At 48.4% G+C, this 11,107-nt stretch overlaps 1 protein-coding gene across 1 annotated transcript in view; it reads right to left on the bottom strand.

The window, feature by feature from the left end:
* The window catches only part of DNAJC7 (DnaJ heat shock protein family (Hsp40) member C7), a 52,679-nt gene that overhangs the window by 1,367 nt on the left and 40,205 nt on the right, over positions 1 to 11,107 (bottom strand). Inside the window, exons 6-11 of the mRNA XM_015418130.1 lie at positions 10,541 to 10,659; positions 9,357 to 9,510; positions 8,499 to 8,663; positions 5,204 to 5,295; positions 3,313 to 3,386; positions 849 to 995 (exon numbers count right to left, since the gene is read on the bottom strand). Coding sequence (XP_015273616.1) covers positions 849 to 995; positions 3,313 to 3,386; positions 5,204 to 5,295; positions 8,499 to 8,663; positions 9,357 to 9,510; positions 10,541 to 10,659 — 751 coding nt within the window. The remainder of the gene's footprint in view (positions 1 to 848; positions 996 to 3,312; positions 3,387 to 5,203; positions 5,296 to 8,498; positions 8,664 to 9,356; positions 9,511 to 10,540; positions 10,660 to 11,107) is intronic.

Below are 11,107 nucleotides of genomic sequence, written 5' to 3'. Positions count from 1 at the left end.
GGGGGGGGGGAGAGAAAGCGTGAGAGCACTCAGCTGGGGCGCGAAAGAGAAGACACGCTCAAACCAAAGAAGCGAAGATAAGCCGGCAACCGACACACCAAAAGGTAAACCAAAAAGGATAAGAATCTATGGCAAGAACATTACATAATCCTAGTAAAAAAAGCATCTCCCAAGACACATGTAAGTTAAAAAGCATCTCCCAAACTTCTTCATCTAACTTTTGTTATCAATCTGGTTCCCCAGTTATGGAATATTTGACAAAACAAGCAGATAGCCCTGATGTAATTAATAATCTATGTTTGTGGTAATTTTGAAAGCCGTTTTGGTATCTTTAATATCCGGATTAAAATGGAAAAAAGGAAGACAGCGTAAATATGGTCTACTCACGGCTTAACATTTATATCTAGATTTACATCTATGTATTGTAAACTTATTAATTATTGATGTATCTTTTGTTATTGTATTATATTGCATTGTCCCATCTTGCTATATTTATTTTGAGAAAATGAAATAAAGTTTTATACAAAAGCATACAGCAATACAATATTATGCAAACCAAAGTAAGGGAATATTTAGATTAAAAAAATGTAGACCAAATACATTTCAACTAAAGAGTCTTCTTCAGAGGTCTGTAAAATTAGTATTGCGTGTGTATATATGGGTGGACTAAGTTCTTTCAAGAACGCTTTACAGGCCTTGTTTTGGAAAAACTCTCCTCTTCTTCATTTTTATCCTCCCAGTAGCCCTATGAGGTAGGTTCAGGTCTGAGAGAGAAAAACATTCAGTATTTATCAGCCCTTTTTGTGGCACATTCCTTCTTACAGTTTGGGAACCAGGCACTTCTGTACCTGGGTGATGCATCAGAGCCCGCTTCCGATATGCCTTTTTGATCTCATCTTCAGAGGCACTCTTATCCACCCCCAGGATCTTGTAATAGTCTTTCCTTTTGCTTTTCTTTAGTTCCAGTTGAGCATTCTTGAGGAGCTGCTTGTGTTCTGGAATATCGCACAGGGGAAAGAACATCAAAAAAGTAGTTTTAATTGCAACAGAAAGGAAAAGTTAATACACCCCACCCCTTTTTAAGAAGAAAAAGAAGAAGAGGAGATTGGGTTTATGCCCCGCCCTTCACTACCCAAAGGAGTCCCAGAACGGTTTACATTCCCTTCCTCTTCCCCTCCCCACCACAGACACCCTGTGAGGTAGGTGGGGCTGAGAGCGCGCTCTCGAGAACTGCCCTTCAGAGAACAGCTCTGAGAGAACTGTGATTGACCCAAGGTCACGCCAGCAGCTGCATGTGGAACAGTGGGGAATCAAACCCGGTTCTCCCAGATTAGAGTCCGTGCTCTTAACTACTACGCCAAACTGGCTTTTACTAAAATACAATCACACATAATCAGAACCCATATGCAGAGCAAACAACATGTCTCGTGGATAATCTTGCTCTCAACATAGTTTCCTTTACAAACCCAAAACATACAGCTGAAATAGTAACAGGAGCTTAGGCAGATAATAAGCTAAAAAAAATACTGGAGCTGAAATCGTGAGCATATTGGGAATTCAGAATCCACACGTGCCTGTGCGTATAAAAGGAAGAGCGAGAGCTCAAGGAAATCTCAAATGCTCCCAGTCTATCAGAACATCAAGACTCATTTAAACCAAGAAGTCTGCAAGAAGTCTGATTTCTCAATCAGTTCAGGAGACCCAGGGGCGGATGAAGGCGCACTGGTGCCCTCAGCACTGACCCATCTTGGTGCCCCCCTCCTTCCCACACTGACCCCGTCCATTTTAGTTGTTGTTGATTACCTGTCTGACCAGATATACAACACAGGTTGCAGCAAAACAAAAATGTATTCCTAGGAAAACACAATGTGCTGTACAAACTAAGCTTTTCATCCTTTCCCCAACTTTGTGGTGCCCCCTTTGGCCCTGGTGCCTTAAGCAGGTGCTTAGTCTGCTTAAGGGTTAGTCTGCCCCAGAGGAGACCAGAAACATGCTCTTAAATGATGAATATTTAGACTGTGCTGAAGACCTGACCTGGACAGCCCAGGTTAGCCCATCGGCCCCGGCTAGTGTTTGGATGGGGGCCCACCCAGGAAGCCCAGGGTCACCACACAGAGGCCGGCAACAGCAAACCGCCTCTGAACGTCTCTTGCCTTGAAAACCCTCCGGGGTCACCATAAGTCAGCTGCAACTTGACAGCAGAAAATATATACAGCTCCGGATTAAGGGATGAAGTATAAAAAGAAGGCCTGAATACAAGCAAAAGACAAACAGTGACCAATGCTCCCTCTAAGCCAGTTTGGTGTCGTGGTGAAGTGCGCGGACTCTAATCTGGGAGAACCAGGTTTGATTCCCCTCTCCTTTGCTTGCACCTGCTGGATGACCTTGGGCAAGCCACAGTTCTGACAAGAGCTGTTCTTGAAAAAGATTCTGTCAAGAGCTCTCTCAACCCCACCTGCCTCACAGGGTGTCTGTTGTGGAGAGGAGAAGGGAAAGAATTTCGAAAGCCGCTCTGAGACTCCTTTGGGTAGTGAAGGGCGGGGTAGAAATCCAATCTCTTCTTCTTCTTCTTAAGCCAGGGATGGCCAAACTGCGGCTCGGGAGCCACGTGTGGCTCTTTCACACATTTTGTGTGGCTCCCGGCAGGGTAGCTGGGGAAGCAAAGAGGAGGCACGCTTTTTCTCCCTCCCTCCCTTCTCTTCCTTCCTTTCCCCTCCCTCCCATCTATTTGCTTTCATTGTTTCTCTCTCTCCCCCTCTCTTTCCACCTCTTTCATTCTTTCTTTCTACCTCTATTTCTCACTCTCTCTCTCTTAGACAAATAAATACCTTTAGCAAATAAATAAATATAACTGGACAGATAAATATCATGATCAATATTTGTTTTGACCCCTTTTGTTTTTGGCAGTCTCATGTAATGTTAACAATAAGCAAATATGCGTCTTTTAAAATAAAAACATGTAATATCTGTTCACATTGCGGCTCTCAAACATCTGACATTTATTCTATGTGGCTCTTAAGTGGAGCAGGTTTGGCCACCCCTGATCTAGGCTGTGGGGTCTGGTGAGCAAAAATTCTACTTTGTGAGCTCCTGGCATTAAAGTTGTGAGCGGGCGATTTGGCTGCTGCATAAATTTGTTCGCTCTGGGGCCCTCCTTCCTGAGCGAAGGCCAGAATGTGTGAGCTGGAGGCTAAAAACCTGTGAGCTAGCTCACACTAACTCAGCTTAGAGGGAACACTGACAGCGACATACGTGTAAAACCATATTTTAAAAAAATACCTGTCCAGACAGTGCCCCGGCACTCCGTTTTACCTTTTGTCTTCTCTGTCTGGTAAACCTTTTCATAATCCCTTACGGCCTCTTCAAATTGCTCCGTGTCCATGTAACTAAGAAAGGGAAGCAGAGTTTTCACACTTCAACAGACTGCACTGGGGAGGGAAGGGGGTGGCCAAGAGACCGGGGCGGGGGGAGGAATTTGACTCGGGTACAGAAGGCAAAACTATCAACTTCCACCATAAGAGTCCTGCTGCTGCGTTCCCAATTCTTTTTTTTTTCTTGGTTTGTGTGTGTGTGTGTGTGTGTGTGTGTGTGTGTGTGGGCCTGGAAGTCATGGTTGACTTCTGGTGGCCCCTAGTGGGGCTTGGACATTTCAGAGAGGTGGCTTTGATACTGCCTGCCTCTGCATCCCAGCCCTGGTCTTCCAAGGAGGTCTCCCCTCCAAGGACTTGCCAGGGTCGGCCCTGCTTAGCTTCCGAGATCAGACAAGATCGTGCTTGCCTGGGCGAACCAGGTCAGGATGAGTTCCCAGTTCTCGACCACCTGACTGCCTAAGAGACAGATATCGCTCCTTTTGGTGGCCGGTGAGCCTTAATCATTTGCTTTCTATGCCAGCTTCAAGAAGCAGAGCTTCTTAAAGCAATAAGGGAATGATCAGGAATTGGGGAGAAGCTAGGCTGGGGCTAGAGGCTAGCTTTTTGTCGTGGTGATAACCAGATAACCCTCTGCTTATATACTACAACACTTCCATCGGAACAAAGTTTGAGTCCTGCGGCACCTTTAAGACCAACCAAGTTTCATTATGCTTTCGTGCGCATGCATACTTCTCTCTGATAAAATTACATGAAACTGTGAACAGATTCAGGTGGGTAGCCATGTTAGTCTGAAACAACAGAACAAAGTTTTGTGCGTGCACGTGAAAGCTTAGACCTGGAATTAAACTCTGTTGGTCTTAAAGGTGCGGCTGGACTCAAACATTGTTCTCATGGAACTGTGAAGAGACAGTAGCAACAACTTAAAAAAAAAAGTAATTAAAACACAAAACCGGGACAGCTGAAAAATGACCCTGGCTTCTACATTTCTGGACTAGTCCTTAGGAATATTTGTCAAAGCCTGGGATAAAAACATAATGAAGTAGATAAAATAAAAACAATCAGGGCTTAGAAACGAGGAATCAAATGCCCGGGGAGGCGGAACAGTGAGAAAAGGATGGCAGCAAACCTTTGGACACGACTCTACGTGACTGATCCCAACCCCATCAGTTTTGTAGACCCTGGCAGGTCTCAAAGCACCACGTGCCAGAAATGCACAGCTGCCCCACCACCCTTCCTCTGAACAGGTTAGAACGGATAAAAGGAAGTCCTTCTTCACCCAAAGAGTGATGAACACGTGGAGTTCACTGCCACAGGAAGTGGCGGCGGCTACAAGCATGGACGGCTTCAAGAGGGAACTGGATAAACATATGTAGCAGAGGTCCATCAGTGGCTATTAGCCACAAGGTACAGCTAGGAACTCACAGGCTGGGGCAGGTGATGCTGTCTTCTTGGTGCTCGGGGGGGGGCAACAGTGGGAGGGCTCCTAGTGTCCTGGCCCCACTGCTGGACCTCCTGATGGCACCTGGTATTTTTGGTCACTGTGTGACACAGAGTGTTGGACTGGATGGGCCATTGGCCTGATCCAACATTGGCTTCTCTTATGTTCTTATGTTCTCTGAACACGTAAAGATGCCTTGTACCAAGTCAGATCATCGGTCATTTGAGCCCCCTACCGCCTCCCCAATGTCTTAGGCAAGGGGTCTTTCCCAACACGGCTACCTGACAACTGTCAGCTGGAGACAGCAGGGAGGGAACCTGGGACATTCGGCACTGCTGCGCACGCAACGTTATCCCCGTGCCGTGTCCCCCGCTTGCTGGGCCCCCCTGCTCACCACTGTGCTCTCCTCAGGTAGGCCTTGATGTACGTGTCGTCCAGTCGGATGGCGTTTGTGCAGTCTTCTATCGCTTCGTCCAGTTTCCTAAGCTGTAAGGCAAGTTCGGAGGTTAGGAAGGGAACCACTTGGTGGCTGTCTGCCTGTTCATTTTCATTTTGGTCTCTAAGGGCGGAAGGCAACAGATCTGCAATCTTGGATCTCCTGTAGATATTTATATACATTGTTTATAGTCCATCTTTCGCACAGGGACTGAAGGTGGGATTACACAGTGAAGAAGAAGAAGAAGAGATTGGATTTCTACCCTGTCCTTCACTACCCAAAGGTGTCTCAGAGCGGCTTACAATCTCCTTTCCCTCCCCCTCCCCACAACAGACACCCTGCGAGGTGGGTGGGGCTGAGAGAGCTCTTGACAGAAACTGCTCTTTTTCAAGAACAGCTCTTATCAGAACTACGGCTTGCCCAAGGTCATCCAGCAACTGTGAGTGGAGGAGTGGGGAATCAAACCCGGTTCTCCCAGATTAGAGTCCGCGCACTTAACCACTACACCAAATTGGCTCTCAGTGAACTAGTACAATCAACAAAACGGGAAATTCAGTGACCAGCGCATTCAGATACTGGAAGTCTGGAACCCCCAGAAAGAACTGAAGCGTATAGCATAAATGTTCACAAGACACATTAAGTGGCACAGAAAGGACACAACAGGATCCTACTTTGCCTTTTCCAGGAGAGTAACAAAGACCGTTGATACATATATATTTTTTAAATTTCCCATTCTATTCTTTAGAAGCCACCGGTGGTTCCCTGCAGTTTTGGGAGGTTATGAGGTGCCAAAGCTCAAAATAACAGCACTTCAAGAAAATGCTTTTTACGCCAAAGGTGAAGAGTGCATTGCCAGCGATAGCGAACTGATCAAGAAACTGCAGTACACTGAGGATCAAACGACAGAGTGACGGAACGGGCCAAAAATATTTAGATCACAGAGATAAAGGATGACGTGCTGAAGAGGCAGGTTAAGTGCCAGGCCTGTAGCCAGGAGTTTTTTATTTGGGGGGCCAGTGTGGTGTCATGGTTGAGTGCACGGACTCTAATCTGGGAGAACCGGGTTTGATTCCCCACTCCTCCACTTGCATCTGCTGGATGACCTTGGGCAAGCCATAGTTCTGATAAGAGCTGTCCTTGAAAAAGAGCAGTTTCTGTCAAGAGCTCTCTCAGCCCCACCTCCCTCACAGGGTGTCTGTTGTGGGGAGGGGGGGGGAAAGGAGTTTGTAAACTGCTCTGAGACTCCTTTGGGTAGTGGAGGGCGGGGGTATAGATCCAATCTATTCTTCTTCTTAAAAAGTCGGGGGGGGGCACTGAAATCCATGTGCAACCCCCGCTTCTCCCCCAAAGCATTTAAAGGGTCCCTTTAAATGCTTTGCGGGAGAAGTGGGGGGAGGCCCCACCTGTTCCTGCATCCCAAATTTGTGGCTTGAGGTGCAGGCCCACGTGGCTTCCCCCCCGCTTCTACCAAAAAGTTGTGGAGCCTTAGGAAGAAGTCGGGGGTGGGGGGGCTGGGAGGCCCCATGGTACCTACGGGCCTGGTAAATGTATAAGACTGAAGCGGAGCAAAAATCGGGCAGAGGTTCAACAGAACCCTTGAACAATGAAGTTGCTGATGGACAGCTGATTAACTTAGCCTGTTCCAATGGACCTCTGAGATATAATCAGGTTTCCATACAGAACTTCAACAATGCACACAGCTCCCGTGAAAGTGTACACATCAATGGGTGTAAGAAACACATTCTACAGTTTAAGAGAACCCCGAAGCGACTGGTTCCTCAACAAACACCTTCTATAAACTCACTCAAATGCATTCAGTTCAGAGGCTTTTTTTAGCAGTGCAGAACAGCAAGAGTCCAGTAGGACCCTTAAAGATGAACAAAATTTGTGGCAGGGGAAGAGCTTTCATAAGTCCAGCCTCCTGTCTCACACAGTGGCCAACCAGTTCCTCCGGAGGGCCAACAACAGGGCAGAGAGGCCCAGCCCTTTCCCTGATAACAACATCAGAAGATCCCTGCTGGATCAGACCAGTGGTCCATCTAGTCCAGCATCCTGTCTCACACAGGGGCCAGCCAGTTCCTCTGGAGGGCCAACAACAGAGCATAGAGACTGAAGCCTTCTCCTGATAAGAACCTAAGAGCCCTGCTGGATCAGACCAGTGGTCCATCTAGTCCAGCTTCCTGTCTCACATAGAGGCCAACCAGTTCCTCCAGAGGGCCAACAACAGGGCACACAGGCCTTGGCCTTCCCCTGATGTTGCCTCCTGGCTCTTGGATTCAGAGGCTTAGTGCCTCTGAATGTGGAGGTTCCCCTCAGCCACCATGGCTAGTAGCCACTGATAAGAGTTATGTTCCATGAATCTATCTAAATCCCTTTGAAAGCTGTTTATTCCTGTGGTCATTCCTCAGATACACAGTCAGAAAAATGCTATATTAATTGCTTATTATAAAGTATTGGAATGATTATTACTCCCCTGCATGCACATTCTCAGGCAGGGGAACTGTGTTCTATTCACACGCCAATCCTGCTTATTTTCCACACCCATAGTTTCCGAAACACTCCACGGTCCAAGGGCTGCGGGCCTTGTAAGACTTGACCACTCACGTGGAGACTTGGGGCAGGCTCCCCCCCCCCGAGACCTTTTGAAATGGGCTCCAAAACCGAGAGGGCACCCTCCCCTGTGGCTTTTAAAAACCAGGTGAGGCAAAAATTCTTCAGTCCTTTTTTCACTCCAGGGTACTGGGGGACTTCCTCCCCTCCTTTGCCTCCCGATTGCCAAAACTGTGAGGGATGGAAATCTTTAAGAAGAAGAAGAGATTGATTTTATACCCCGCCCTTCACTACCCGAAGGTGTCTCAGAGCGGCTTACAAACTCCTTCCCCTCCCCCTCCCCACAACAGACCCCCCCTGTGAGGGAGGTGGGGCTCAGAGAGCTCTTGACAGAAACTGCCCTTTTTCAAGAACAGTTCTTATCAGAGCTATGGCTTGCCCAAGGCCATCCAGCCAGGTGCAAGTGGAGGACTGGGGAATCAAACCCAGTTCTCCCAGATTAGAGTCCGCAAATTTAACCAGTACACCAAATTTTATTGGTCTTAAAGGGGCCACCGGACTCATACTGCTAATGAGAAACCAGCTCTGAGAGAACTGTGACTGACCCAAGGTCACCCAAACGGTTCTCTATTAGCTGCCTTGTGGAGAGAGGCGGGACAGAAATTGCTTGAAGTAAACAAATCTCACTCTGAACCGCCCTTACTTTGGAGTTAACCGTCCCCCGGTTGCAGTAGAGTTTGGCGTTGGTTTTCCTGTTGTTTGGATCTATCGCCAGGGCCTCTGTATAAAGGTCAAAAGCTAGCTGGTAATTCCCTTCCTTGAAAGCCTTGTTGCCGTCGTCCTTCTTCGCTTTCAGTGCTTTGGCATTCTGGAAGAGAAGGCAACGTGTGAGGCAATTGCAGCGGAAACTCCCTCCCCTGCCCAACTTTTTTGCGTCGTGGGATTCCAGCTGCCTGGATGCAGAACGTTAAATCTTTTTTTTTTTTAGCATGACGAACAAACAAGGCTGCAGTCGGACCTTCGCAACCCCTTCCTCATGATGTCACATGTCGCCAGACAGGAAGCAGAATGTCTGCACTCAGTGACTATCCCTGAACAATGTGAGTCCTTGGTCCTGGTGGTTCCTTGGTCCTGGAACCCCCCCCCCCACCCAAGCGAGTGCTCTTTGCCTGTGCAAATGCAGTGCCTCCATGGCAAATCCCGTGGGCCGGTCCCGCTGCAAATCTGAAGCTATTGAAGCTGACTACATGTTGGAGATTGGCGTCCAATTTTGTATTGAATTGTTACTGTTCCCGATGCATGTCAGTATGAGTCTGAAAACCACAGCAGCTTAAAGGGAACCACCCTGATGAAGGATGAACCTTGAGACGTTATCAACACAACGTTGAATTATTTAGTAGTTCTCCATTGTTTAGACATTGTAGCACAGGCCAGTTCTCCATTGCTTACATTTTGTACTTTTTCATTGTAGCTGCTTTGTACACATCATTCTCTATGACATGTCCTTCAGCTTTTTGGCACTTTGTAACCGTTGAGTCTGTTAACTACGCTTGGTACTTACACGGCAAGCAATGCAGGCCTTGTCGTGGTCTGGGGCCATCCTCAGCGCCTGGACAAAGAACTGCACGGCCTTCTCGATGCAGTCCTCGTAGTAAAGGCAGAGCCCTCGGACGTAGAGGGCGTCGGCGTTTGTGGCGTCTATTCGTAAGATGTCACTGAAAACACAGAGGGTGGAGGCGAGAGGGGAATCAAAGAACGGGGGGAGGGCAAAGGGGGGGGGTGAGTCACATCCCTGCCGGAGATGGGGGTTGGCAGGGGCCACCCAGGCATGCCTGAGATCTTAGCAGCCAAATAGAATGGCGTCTGCTACACATTCACAGGCAGTGTCTCAGCTCAGTAGCCTGTGGCCATGAAAAAGCCCTCCCGGCTTGCCACCCCCCCTTTCCCGTCCCCTCTCGGTCTCCGCCCACCAGTGTTCCCTCTAAGCTGAGTCAGTGCGAGCTAGCTCAGTTTTTTACCCTCCGGCTCACGCATTTTTTTGCTTTCGCTCAGGAAGGACGGCTCCAGAGCAAACTTATTTAAGCAGTAGCCAAATCACCTGCTCGCAACTTTAATGCCGGTAGCTCACACGGTAGAAATTTTGCTCACAGGACTCCACAGCTTAGCCTTGCCTCCCACGGGCCTTCTGTTCCCCTCATTCTTCTGGACAACTCTCTTTCCCATCATTCTCTTTCTAAACCCCCCCTCCCAATTTCTCTTGAGAGTGTGGCAAGACTTTCCTAGGCCTCCGGCTCCTGCTTTCTCAGATGTCTCCTCCTCCTGCCTCTTGGCTAAACCTTACATTTGCATCACCCTTCTGCAGCACTGAAGCAGCTTGGCCAGCCAGAGATGGTTCTGTCTGCTCTGTCATTCTCTGACAACATGGCAGCTCAGCCAATCGTTGTCAGAGCCTGCAAATTACATGGGCCAATTGTTTGTTGACAGCAAATGGCCAAAGAGACCAGGTGGGGCATTGTCACTGCAGGTCAGAAAGGACGAAGAAACCTTCGACCCTGGAAAGCCAAGAGCAGAAGTGGTTCTACAAACAACAGAGGTGTTGCTGGCATGGAAACGTCAAGCAAAAAGAATTAAGACACAGATCTTGCTCATCTGCTCAGCACTAGCCAAAGACATTGACGACGCAGAGAGAGAGAGAGAGCCCCCCCCCAAAGTACATGTCTGCTTTCTACCGGTCGCTCCGCCTACCTTGCAACTGACTGTGCTTCAGGATAGCGACCTAGTAACGCTAAGCATTCTGCTTTGAGGATTTTGAACCGGTGGCAGGCAGGGGCAAACTCTAATGCACGGTCCATGCAGAAGACCACCTGATGGGGGGAAAAGAAACAGCAGCAGCCAATGAGAATGGGGGAAAGTCCAGAAGCGGCATGTGGGAGTCGTCACCGGGCCTGTTGAGAGAGCAAAGGGCATTCATTTTATTTTTTTGAAATATTTGTAAGGACATAAGAAGGGGCCTGCTGGATCAGGCCAAAAGTCCATCTAGTCCAGCCTCCTGTCTCACACATTGGCCAACCAGTTCCTCTGGAGGGCGAACAACAGGGCACAGAGGCTGAGGCCTTCCCCTGCTAAGAACATCAGAAGAGCCCTGCTGGATCAGACCAGTGCTCCATCTAGTCCAGCATCCTGTCTCACATAGAGGCCAACCACTTCCTCCAGAGGGCCAGCAACAAGACATAGAGGTCGAAGCCTTCATAAGAACATCAGAAGAGCCCTGCTGGATCAGACCAGTGGTCCATCTAGTCCAGCATCCTGTCT

Source organism: Gekko japonicus, unplaced genomic scaffold (assembly GCF_001447785.1).
Source record: "Gekko japonicus isolate JY-2015 unplaced genomic scaffold, Gekko_japonicus_V1.1 scaffold1666, whole genome shotgun sequence".
Taxonomy (NCBI): domain Eukaryota; kingdom Metazoa; phylum Chordata; class Lepidosauria; order Squamata; family Gekkonidae; genus Gekko; species Gekko japonicus.
This window is presented reverse-complemented; position numbering and strand designations above follow the sequence as displayed.